The sequence below is a fragment of the Chaetura pelagica genome, unplaced genomic scaffold (assembly GCF_000747805.2).
Source record: "Chaetura pelagica isolate M959 unplaced genomic scaffold, ChaPel_1.0 scaffold11, whole genome shotgun sequence".
In the NCBI taxonomy this organism is placed as follows: Eukaryota; Metazoa; Chordata; class Aves; order Apodiformes; family Apodidae; genus Chaetura; species Chaetura pelagica.
Window position 1 is genome coordinate 2,345,926 of NW_009952694.1, and position 13,286 is coordinate 2,359,211.

The 13,286-nt window shown below is 37.6% G+C and overlaps 1 protein-coding gene across 1 annotated transcript in view; it reads right to left on the bottom strand.

Annotated features, from left to right (window-relative positions):
- Window positions 1–13,286, bottom strand: part of BAZ1A (bromodomain adjacent to zinc finger domain, 1A) — a 65,118-nt gene that overhangs the window by 49,492 nt on the left and 2,340 nt on the right. Inside the window, exons 2-3 of the mRNA XM_009993934.1 lie at window positions 12,992–13,045; window positions 6,616–6,894 (exon numbers count right to left, since the gene is read on the bottom strand). Coding sequence (XP_009992236.1) covers window positions 6,616–6,894; window positions 12,992–13,045 — 333 coding nt within the window. The remainder of the gene's footprint in view (window positions 1–6,615; window positions 6,895–12,991; window positions 13,046–13,286) is intronic.

The following is a 13,286-nucleotide window of genomic DNA, read 5'->3' on the forward strand; positions in this document are numbered from 1 at the left end:
ATTCACTTTTTTAAAATACACTCATATGAAAGCTAAGTTTTTCAAATGCAAAAATTAAAAAGCAGACCTTTTCTAGTACTACGTAAAGATAGCTGAATACAGAAAACACCAAGAGCCAGTAATACAAGAAGCTGCAGTAGGAAGTACCAAGAAGTATCAAAAAACTATAGCCTCATTCTGTTTTGTCAGCTTTTAGTAAGTTTTTAAGAAGTAAATGTCAGGTAAGTACAGTAACTTATATCCTTGTCCTAACACTTTTTAACATATTTGAAACTAATTAGAGATAAAAACCAGACAAGGTCTGAAGCAATAAATTATATATTTTACTAAGCTAACTGGTACAGTTTAATGTACACACAAAACAAAAGCACACAACAAGGAAACAAGTTTTATACACATAATGGCTTCCTGGAGTACAGTAAGAACTGCTGGGTTTGACTTTTAGCATCTTCATATATCTGTCAAGTTCTAGGTAAGACTGTATGCTTCAAAGAAACTAATCAGAAGTATGTTTTTGCTTAGGACAAGAGAATCCTATGTACACAGTAGCTGCATCAGCTGTCTCCTGTGGATTTAGGACAGCACTAACAGATACACCAGTTTATGCACTGTTTTGACTGCCCAGCATTCAGAGTTCATAGTATTGTACTGATTAAAAAAGAAACAAAAAAGTATACAACAAACAAACCAAAGCCTATACCTTTACATTTGTAGTTATAAAAGTAGCGAGTGTGCACAGAAATGAGTGCTAACAGAGATTGGCAGCACCCAAAAATAGTTGCAACAGCTGTTCAACAATCTATAAAAAAAGTAGTTGCAGGTTCTCTCCCAGATATCATTATCTTATTAGTCAAATACAAATACGTTTATTGTCAACAAATACAAATATATTTATATCCTGAAGGACTTAAGGGCAGTGGAGAGTGAATTCCTTAAATATGATTCTTTCAGGCCAGGAGCTGATTGATCCTTAAACAGCAAAGCTGGAAGAATGCAAACTACACTTGCTCTATGAATAAGTAAGCTGCTCTCCAATATTGTCAGCTAGGCTGACATAAGCACCACACTAACTCTGCTACTGGAACTAAAATTTACCTTTCAAAACAAAGTAGGAAACTTTTTGTGCGTAGGAACTTATTACTTAAGCCTCAACACTACAAAAACACTCCGACTTTCTGATTCTGTTGACTCTCTAGTACCTCAGTAACCAATCAGCTTTGAAGCCTATATGTCAAAAGGGAAAATTTATTGGTGGACTAGAAAATAATTTAAACTTACTGTAAGTTGTTAGTCTAAACATGGAAGACACTCTTCCTTTTACTACCTAGTGCTCTTATATTAACTTAACCTAGTGAACAGAAGACGACTATACATATATATATATATAAGCAATTAATACCTTGTTATGAGTTTGAATGAAAAAGCTGAAAATCAGTTATAACCTTATCTCCTACAAAGATTATCTTCTAGCATCCCAAATCCATATGAACTAGGTGTAGTCATGGCCAGCAACATGGTTCCTGTGCCCCAGTTAAGACTTACAGAGATGAAAACAGTATGCAAATCTTTTAATTGGACTAATGCAGTGGTTAATCCACTATGAACAGCCCTAAAGCACTGGGACACCAGCCAAACAATTGCTGAGTTAAAAAAAGTTTTACTTACAGACAAGGTAGCTCTGTGATTATCTAAGTTTTCTACAGCTTGGCAACAGTAAACTTCAGAGCAGAAAAAGGATGTTGGCCTGTATCAAATGTATGATGAGATGCAGCATTCCTCTAACACAGAGCATCATCTACTACTGTAAACAGGCTCGTTTTAAAAGCACTGTGTTCTCTTAAGGCAGACATTAGGCAAGTATTCTTTTGCAGTGGTGTCATCTAGTGGTCAAATTAAATGAAAATAAATAATATTCCTTGTTTTCTATCTGCCACATTCCGTATTATTTCTTCTTCCTTACACACTACCTTTAAGCAATCTGTTTTAGTCAGTAGGCAGTTGACTTTTAAATTAAGTTTGGTACTAATTGTTGGACAATAATGGTTTGTCCTCCACACTTGGTGGGGAAGAGATAGCATCGTCACACAAGCTATTTTTAAGGATGGGGGAGGGGGAGCTGACGAGCTAGTAGAGTTGTCCAACCTAAAACTCTTCAATGCTCAAGTCAGAACAAGCTTACAGATTAATTAATTATCGCACCGCTCACTTGTATACCCTAATAAAGACAGCCATTATTTCTTGAGATAGCATCCAGTCTCAAAACACTGATGATAAATCACAACTGGCTGTTTACATGTGCTTTAAATCTAGTTTTTCTTCTGACAAACTAAAAAAATAATTAAAAGAAAATCACACTTCTGACCTCAAGGAGAAAGGAATAGATCTGACAGCTGAGTTGGTCACAAAGTTCTATTTGGTGGATTGGAGGCCTTCACCAAGGCTGTTTCAAGTGACACACCACACCACAGAGTTCCACCTTTCAGGTAACTGCCTTCAGTTGCCATGATACTGAAAATCAATTTCAAGCACCACATGTTTTAAAGCATAGCACAGCTGCCACTTTGGAGAAAAGACAGCCCCAGTTTGGCCAGAAAAGCTGGACACATACAAATAAAAAAAGCTGACCATACTTAATCAATATGTCATCTGAAAAAGTTAAAGAGCAAGTATAATTATCTCCTTGTTGCTTCTTCTAGATTACCAAATTGCACACATCACTTTCAGAGACTGCCTGAACAAGCCACATCAAAGGACTGGAGGGGCTTTCTCTGTATTTTCCTTCTGGTTGATAAAGGCTGTTAAAACACCAGACATACCAAAACAACAGGAAGACTGAGTATCTCCCAGACCTCCTGAGTTCCTGCTGCCAGGCCTCAGCAACAAGGTGGAAGCGGCCAAATTAAAAACTGAGAAGCACAAAAAGAGGCTAAAAACCAGAAGAGCCTGACAGGGACATAAGACCAGAAAAAGCAATGGGGCATCAGGTTCTGCAACACACAGAACACACAGGTTGGATGCAAGAACCACCACTCTCCAAAAAAAAAATAATAATAAATTATCTTCCACCTAGCCTCTTGACAAAGACCTTGATCTCTTACTCTTTCTAGATCACCTGTCCACTGCTTTCAGAACTACAGACTACTTTGTATGATAAAGATAAAAACATTTACATTAAGCCAAAGTGCTGACCCTTCTAGTGTCTGGGTTCCCTCGTATTTACCTTGTTCAAAATCTAGAAAGCTGCATCAAAGCAATCTATCCTACAACAATATTACACGTGCAATGTTAGGAGTTATCAAATATCAGTACTTAATTTCTTAAGCAACCCCTGGTTACACATTCATTATGTGACAGGCTTGTCATTAAATGATGCACAGAGCTCAGACAACAAACAATCCTGCTGACATTTCATGTGCAAGAAACTTCATAAATAAATGTAGTGTAAGAGCTTACACCACCACAACACAACTGGGTTTTCATGATACACCAAATTCTACTCATCTCATAGGATGCTATTACACTATGGATGAACTACGAGCATTTTTGCTACAGAAGATCACAAAAACTTAGCTGCATTGGACAAATATGAAAATCACTCTGTTCAACAGCTCTGCTATTTACAATTAACATGGGTTGGTACATTTATTCCCAATGTAGTACTTCAAAATACAGGTCAAAGTCAACTGTTAATTTGGCATAAGAATAACTATTCCTCACCTCCTCCCACTTTGTGTTCTTTAATTATGTATCTCTAAACATAAAAATCCCTCTGCATTACCATGTTATTTGCACTGTTTCCTGGATTTAGTAATAGTAAGGTCTGAACTAACTCTCTGCTATGCACTTGTCTAGAGTATCAGTGACATTCTATCAGCGAAGGTGAATTTTCCATGCTTCATTGTACCAGACTTAAATTTATACTTCTGTAGTTTAAAACATACAATCCCTAGAAGGTTAATTTTCAATGGAAATAGATTTTATCTGAAAGTTCAGTATTTTAGTGGTATCTAGCCCGCCTCAAATGCTTAAGATATCTAGCTTATAGCCTATTAATATATTTATCTGTGAAAGCGGAACACAAACAAAATTGTTAGATATGTATCTCAGCACAATTCTGAATAACCAAGAAGATTTAATTAAAGGCTGGTAAAAAAATATATGGTAGCACTATCTTCATAAGATGGAATCATATCACAACTTTATCTGAACAGAACTATTTTTTACATGGCATGCGGAAACCATTTTGTTAGGGCAAACTTAAAAACTGATTTACAATGGTCTAAAAAGAAAAGTGAAAAGGATTCATAATTTCAAAGCACAAAGAAACAAGACAGACTTGTAGCACAAAATTTGCCTTAAATAAGATCTGGATCAGCCACTAACAAAACTTATACAGAGCAACTATTTTCTCCAATGACCATTTTGAACAACCCCACTCCTATCACACAATATACACCAGATTACATGTTGAGACCTCAGACAACCCACAGAAATGAATAGGTTGTGCCCTCTCTACTCGGCAGGGCAAGCTGGCACCCTACTCCTGAAAAAAAGGAAAACAGAACAACCCCAGAAACAAATAAGAGAAAAAATTCAGCAACAGCTGTACCCACAAAGGCTTTAAAACATGTTCTGCTGGTACTTGTAAGATGAACATGTTTAAGTCTTTCCCATTTTAAACATCACTAAAGTGAAGCTGCACACTCATTTAGAGAAAAGATAGTCCCTTTGCAGTCCTCTCTCAGAGGTATGTTACAGACTCAAGCTATGTGCTGCAGAACAACTTACTTATACTAGAGAGTATAGGTACCAATTATGTGACAACAAAAGCATCTGAAGGTCTAAATTATTCCAAGTTTTTAATCAGTCTAAGATAACCATAAAAGCACTTACAATATATACATCAGTATAGAAGGAAGCATAACACCAACTCTGAGTGGGAAGAAAAAACATCACACTAAATCTCAGTTACAAACATTTTATGATTCATTCCCAACTTCTCTGAGAATGCAGTCACAATTTTTGCAGCTACCTAAAAAGCAAAAATCCAAATTTCATCAATTTCAAGCTTTCAACAGTTCATCCATTCTGAGTACACAAAACACCACGTAATTAATTGCATTTTTTATTATTTCATCAAAATTTCATAGGATTTTTAATTCATAGCTTATCATCAAATCTTGGAATGCCAGGTTGGATGGGTCCTCAAGGATCATCTGGTCCAACCTTTTTAGGTACTACTCTAGTTTATATGAGGTGGCTCAGCACCCTGTCAAGCTGAGACTTAAATCTGTCCAATGTAGGGGAATCTATCTCTTCCCTTGGGAGACTATTCCAATGTTTGACTGTCCTCATGGTGAAAAATTTACTTCCTGTGTCCAATCAAGAGTCTTTCCAGGAGAAACTTGTGCCCATTACCCCTCGTCTTTTCCATGTAATTACTTGTAAATAGGGAGTCTCAATCTCCTTTGTAACCACCCTTTAAGTACTGGAACATGGTAATAAGGTGTCTCTGATGTCTCTTCTCAAGGCTGAACGAACCCAGTTTTCTCAGCCTTTCCTCTTATGGCAGGTCCTCTAGTCCTCTGATCATCCTTGTGGCCCTTCTCTGGACCCTCTCCAGCCTGCCCACATTCTTTTTGTAGAGCAGGGACCAAAACTGAATGCAAGACTCCAGATGTGGTCTGACAAGTGCCGACTAGAGCAGGATGATGACTTCTTTATCTCTGCTGGTGATGCCCTTGTTGCTTCAGCCCAGCATCCTGTTGGCTTTCTTTGCTGCAGCAGCTCACTGCTCACTCACGTTGAATGTGTTATCCACCAAGACCCCCACGTCCCTTTCCACAGGCCTGCTCTCCAGCCAGGTGCATCCCAGTTTGAACTGCACTCCTGGGTTATATGTTCCCAGATGCAGGACCTTCACACTTCTGCCTGTTGAACTTCATAAGGTTCCTGCTAGCCCACTCCTCCAGCTTGTCCAGGTCATCCTGGAGGGTAGCCTTCCCTTCCAGAGGGCTCTCCATGCATCATGGTGTCACCAGCAAACCTCATTAGGGTGCTCCTGATCCAAACATCCAGGTCACTTCTGAAGATGTTAAACAGCATAGGGCTCAATATTGATCCCTGGAGGACCTCACTTGTGACCAGTTGCCAGTTTGAGGAGGAACTATTTACTATCATCCTCTGCGTATGGTTCATCTGCCAGTTCCCCACCCACCACACAGACCATGAGTCAGTTTCTCCAGGAGAAGGCTGTGGGGGACTCTACCAAAAGCTTCTCCTAGCTTGTCACTAAATCCCCTTCTACAAACAACACGTTGCTCTCACACCAGGGGACTGACCACACAGACCAAAAAACTGCAGTACCAAGACCTAAGAGAGCTGTCTTGCTTCCAGAGCTGCTTCTAGGCTAAAAAAAGATACACCAAGCCCAGAAATACAATACTACTCTTAATTAAAGTAGGGAGGTGCAGTAACAGTATCACTAGCTTAAACATCACACCTCACTTCTGGTGTGTTTGATGTAGTACATTATTCTGACTTTTTGTTCTTAAAAAGTGCACAGAAAACTCACCCACACCAAAGCAACACATACTTATTTTTAAATATACTTACCTTGCACCATTATTTCTAACTACTTCCACTGTTTCACCAACAAAATACCGATCCTTGACATAAGCAAAGATTTCATCACAGATTTCATGAAGTCGGGAGCGATGGGTAAGGGTGGCCAAGTAGAGAACTGGAATGATGAGCGCCTCTGGAAAACTTCGAAGATTTTGTCTGGCTTTCTTCTCTGATTCCAGTGCTTCCTGATATGTAAGTCCTGGTTTACCTGTGACAGCACAGCTCCACACAAGGCTGTTACACAGAATGGTGCGTTCAAAAAAATCACTGAAAAGAAAGGTGAAAGGGGAGAAAAAAAAATGTTTGAGTTGTAACATTTTCAATTTGCTCACAATTAATACAGCAGCAAACTTCTTTTACAAGCCAGAAAAAAACAAAGGCAGTGCTACTCCTCTACAGTTTGTAGATAATTAATTAAGAGTTATTTACCACTTTTTAGCCATGGCGTGGTAAATTGCTGTTGCAAAACCAAGATCTCCTCTCAGAGACTCCTCTACAGACTACAGTAACTGCAGCAAGAACTAGAAGTGCTTGAAACAAATATTCATGCATAAGAAGCCTTATGCATAAGAATAACCACAGTGAGTTTAACAGATGTCGTATCCTCCTCACATCCTCCACACTTCCACAAATATTTGCAAGGGGAGGATCTAAAACTGCAAAAACATAAAATAACCTTAAGATTTCAGAATCATGTTGAAACTTGAATAAGTTTCAGATTTTGAGTGCCCTAGCTCACAAATGAAAAGATGGGAGAGGTAAAAAATTAATGTCAAGTAGTTCTCTAAATAGTTTTTATTCCTTCACTGTTTGCGTTGCTCTTAGAAAAAGCATTAAACTATTTTTTCCTACAGATTCTTCTTCTCTCTTGTTCCATTAGCAAATATTGATTCTCCTCCTTCCCTGTATTTCCAAATAACACTAAAATTACATTGTTGTTATTGCTTGCTTACTAGTTGTTTTATTGGAGTCAAGAAAGAAAAGCTTTCATTATTCAATTATTTCATTACTTCAATTTTTGACAGGTATAAGAAAAACAGCAGTCTGTTGAAATACTTTCTAGATTAAGCATATGCTACCGCTATTCACAAAACCATGTTAAAACATATATGTATCAGATCAGACAGCAGAGCAATCTTTCACTATGCCCTAGTTGAGACAATACTTATCTGCCTTCCTTTAAAGATCTTAAGAGACTAATATTGGTAAGTATGCAACACACAAGATGACACTGAGCTTTGTTTTGCCTTGTATCAGTCGAACATAGCGGATTCAAGGCAGACGCACATGCTTTCACAACACTACACAAGATACCTCTGCTGAAGGCTCATTCCTGAAAAAAAAAATAAATTACACTGCCCAGCATTCCTATTTTAAAAGGATAGAACTGTTCAAATAATTTCTGGTAACAGGGTTAGTGCATTAGACAGTTCACACTTCTGAATTTTTTCCTGCAGGCTCCCTGCAAACTCAAGCTGGCAAACATGCATCAGCTAGACTGATGCAAATGACAATGTTCACTGCAGATGGACAGATGAACCATAACATTTTGTAAATGAAAATGGAAATTCAGACTGATGACAATGGAGGGTCCTGGCTCAGATAATCCTTTCTGTATGAGTACATGATTCCTCTGAATGAGAGAAAGATGCTTTAGCAATAACATCAGCTGCAAGAAGGGGAAAAGGACAGAAGATGTATTTTATCTGAATATTTAATAGCTATATTTCAGATTTTTATATCACCTTCATCTACTTCATGTATTTGACAGCACATGGGTCTAACACTCATAAGTAATAAGGAATAACTTGGGTTTGCTTATGCTACACAAGAAAAAGAGAAGAACAAAGGACAGAATGAGAAAAATTACTCTTCTATGTATGAAGAATGGATGGCTGTCAGTCATTCTTTGTGCATAGGACAGAATATTCTTTTTTGCTGTCAACCATGGTGAATCAGTATCTTTAAGGTATAGTTACTTAAACATTTTCAAGAACAGGTTAGACAAAAATCTGTGGGTGGTTTGTTTTTTGGTGGTTTTTTAAGGTGATGGAATACATAAAACATGAGCTCTTCAGGTCTCTTCCTGCCCTACATTTCAGTACTTCTGTGTTATTCACAATAATTTTTAGTAGTCTTACTGACTTCAATGGATGAGAAACATTTATTCAAATCTTCATGCAGCTGCATGTCTCTGTATTTTTCTGTCTCACTTACCAAAGAGGTTCTTGATAATTATCTTTAGCTAGGAAAGAGAAAACAACCCTAAGAGTTATTTAAAAATGTACCAGAACATAATTTTTTTAAATTAAGAACGTAAAAGGGAAAAAAAAAAAAATAAAAAAAAAAAAGGAAGAGAGAGCAGAGAGGGAAGGAGAGACTGAGCTTGATGCTGACAGTATCCCTTTAACAGCTGCTGTTATTCTTTGTGAGAGGACACTCGAGCAATCATGCTATTTAAAGCAGCAGAATGGAACTTACGGGGGGAAAATAAAAACCTAAAAAAACACCCACAAAAAAACCCAAAACTCTCTAAAATTTTTTTAATCTGTTATTATTAAAAGTGTAAAATTCTAAGATTATTTTAACTGAAACATATTTGAGGAAAACATTTTCCATTTGCATACAAGAGTAGGCTGTGTATCTAGTTTCATTCTCCCTCACTTCCTCTTTTGTTTTGTGTGGATTTTTTCCCCTGTGAATTTACAGGGTAGAAAAAAAAAATTATGAACAAAATTACATTTTATTTTAAAAGTATTATTTGTCTGTAGCTAGTCAATTTCTATATTGCATCAAAGCCATTTGTGCCTTAGTCTATTAACACAGTTTTATTGCAATGTTTTAATGATCTTGTTTTAACTTGGTTTGAGAGAAGAAAACAAAAACCCAACAGTTTTGAAATAGATGTTATCTGTAGTACCCTTTCTGTCCCCATCACTCTGGCGCACATCAGTTATCACAGAAAGATTTACAAAGAGCAGACACAAAAGCAAGAGAACAGTAACAGCAGCAGTGATACCCTTCCTCTTTACTTAAAGAGTAATAATGCACTTGTAACACATTCTACATTAAACTGAAATTCACAACAGCAAGTGCATCTGCTGCTACATCACACCTGAAGCTTTATCTACATCTTCAGGGTGTTACGGCCTTGGAGGCTTCATCACTGGTTCAAGAACTCTGTAACTCTTTGACAACACAGAGAAGGAAGTTAGTAAAAAGCACATCCACAGTCATTTGCATGATCCCGTCAGCCAGTGAGAAGTCAAAGGGAACCACAGCATTCTGGTGAAGATGTCCACATCAGCTCAACTACTCGAGGAGCAGGGACTAAAAACCAAGTTGTCTTTCTAGTAGTAATTAATGCTGACTTCTTAGCTAGATGTCTTTTTTTCGTTTACATTATATAGTTTTCCATGCAAGGTAAGGAAAACATCAAAATTATCAGCAAATCTTTCAAGAAGTAGCTTCACACTGCTACTCAGTAGGTATTTGATAGAAGGTAGTTAATTGACAGAAGCTACAAATAAACTACTTGCTATCTCTGTGCTGACTACACTTGCATTGTATGTAGAGATCCAGCCTAGAAATAACTGATGCCTTTTGCTTGAACTAATCAAGTATTCCCATTGAGCCCAAGATTTACTGTATTTTAGTGTGTTTTAAGAACACATTTGTATCAAACAATGTACTTTCATTCATTGTCTCAGCATAAACCACAAACAAGTTGGGGGAGTGTTCTTTCTATAAACAGAAGAATTACATATCAGAGAATGCAAAATATGAGAAAGTCATATTAAATAAATGAAATATAGGAGCGGGGAAAAAGCAGAGGGGAAAAAGACTACGGAATGGCTATTTTGTAATAATTCTTATTTTCAGTCCTGAGGCACTATCTGTTTAGTCTATGGAAGGAGGGTAATCACAACCACCAACACTGCCATTCTGGATCACAAAAGCACTCCTGAACTCTGCCTTGTCTGCAGAAGTGGTCAATAATACATACTACAAAATAAGGCACAGAAGATACAAACAAACAAAATTGAGAGACATTCATTCCTTAATATTTACCAGCTAATGATGCATTAAGGATTCTATTTCAAGTCACAAGTTTCTCGTCAACAAAAGAGAAAAATCCACCTAATTTAACTCAGGACACTTTTTCAAACCTTTTGAACAGGTCTCTTTTTGACTGTAAACAAGAATTTCACAGGCAAATCTACAAAGAAGTTTCAGTAAGTTTTGAAGAGGCAAAACTGCTCTTTCCAAAAAACTTTCCCTCTGTGTTTTAGAATGAGGGACATTCCTACCACTGTATCTGTACCACTCATCATTTCTTTTTTTCAGGGTGACTTCAGAAGCAAGACTTCCCGTACTTTAATAGCTGCTTTCACTGCACATCTACATCACCTATTAACTTTCACAGACAAGGTGTCAAAGATGGTGGTAACATCCCAGAGGTTTAATCTATTTATCATGTATCCCATGCATCCCCATACTTGCTTTTCCAGCTCCAACTATGGCTCCAACTATTCTTTTGTTGGTCTGTCCCTCTAACCAGGAGTACAACCAAGTATGAAGAACACCAGCTCCCCCAGTTCCTGTTACCCCTGATAAATACAATCAAACACTGCCAGCACCCTTTTTTAAAGGATTACAAAATTATGTGATGGTATTTCAGATTAAAAAGGAAATACATTCTTAACAGGAAAGTCACTTTACGAAATACTAGTCTTGCCAAATTCTCCTCATATTAGCATGTTTTCTTATACAGAGAAGACCAATACTCATGTATAATTTGTTTTCATCTCTACCAAAGATGCCATGGGTATGAAGAAGCTTTTCAACTCTAAGTTTGTGCTCTGTAACAAGAAACAAACAAAAAAACAACCAAGCAACAAAAAAACCCCAAAAAACCAACACGAAAACAAACAAAAAACCCAAACAAAACAAACAAAAATAACAACCAACAACTAAAAACAATAAGGAAAAACCACAACAAACAAAAAGTCTTAACCTTTTGTAATTAAGAGTGTTTATATAATTGAGGAAGGGAGTGAATTCAAATTACCATATGTATCTATACATTCCACTTGATCTAGTTAAACTCTTTAATTTTTAAAACCTCCCCTCAAAAAATTCAAGTTGCTATTGCAAAAGTAGATTCACAGAAGTCTGATTTAGACAACAGTTTCTTTCATTAAACAGCTAATGCCATTTTTTTGAAGTGAGCCTTCTCTATCCCTATTAATCCAACTGCCCTTGCTTAGGCAGAGAAATGGAAGATGTGATTTTCAGAAGATATCAGCTATTTGAAGCACCACTTTATAACTAGCAGAGACAGGATCAGCATATTTAAAACTTGCTGAAAGATGACCCTAAGTTCTCCAGTAGATTATGCCACAAAGAACTAACATTAACCTAAACTTACTCATCTATGCCAGGACACTTTTCTAAGTAAAAAACATTAAACTTTTTAATCCAAAGCACCAATTTTACCCAACCTCAGGAAAAACAAACAAACCTACCCCCACCAAAACTGCCCACCCCACATACACAAGAAACAAGCACAGCAGTTTCCTGCAGTTTTCCCAAATGCCATATTCTAAGCCCCGACCTCTGAGCAAACCACCCACTGACATTTCTAGGGATCACCTGTGTGAACACAAGTCTAAATTTATCCCTTAATTCATGAGCTTTGGTTAAATATGGAATTTGGTCTTCCAAAACTAAATACTTTTTTCATAGTGACAACATACTTGGGAGTTTAAATAAGCTTGTCACAGTACTTAAAATATTCACCAAACCCTTTGAGAGTCAAAGACATTTTAAAAGGACACTTTTCATGCTGAAACTTTAGCAGAACGACACATACCTGAAATGTATTTCAAAGCAGTGTCAACAAATACGTCACCTAATTACGTGATAATAATAATTGTAACCAGAAAAGCAGCTTTCAAAATATTGGAAGCTGGGGGAGGGGGACTTTATTCCTACAGAAACAGGAGGTTGTCAGCTCTTGCTAGTCAAGTTCTTATACGCCCTATAATGAAAACAGTCCTTACAAAACTTCCAACAATAAATTCAATGTGCCCCCACTCCCCCCGAGTATATTGTCCAGGAAACAGGAAGGCATTACCCTTCAAAGTTACCTAATCCAACTTCTTTAAAATGTTATTAGGTGAAGTGTATTTGAGTAAGAAAAACAAGTCTAAACACGAAAAAGACTTAGGTGTGCTCTAATTTCATATGCTGCAAATGAAAAGTATTTCAGATGTAATCTCATTAGTCTGCAAGCCTTTAAACCAAAAAGGCAGTTTGGGGGGCCTTCTGTGGGCGGGGATGGTGCTGAAAACGCATTTACAAGCTCCTGAATAACGTCTCGTTTAATACTTTCTGGCCATTGTTCTGACAAGCGCTACAATACACGGCAGCAAGTTAGGGACTCTCCGTCCAATGGTTAACGCCAATTGCACAATTTCCAGCCGTCTTTCTACATCTACACACAAAAAAAAAAAGGACGCAAAGAGGGAGAAAGACCTCGAGAGAAAGGGGGATCCTGAGGGGACAGGTGCTCTTGCTTCCGGGCCTGGTTCCCCCCCCGCCCGGGCAGGGGGGGCTGCGGGCTCCGCGCCCCACCGGGCAGGTGCAGCGACCTC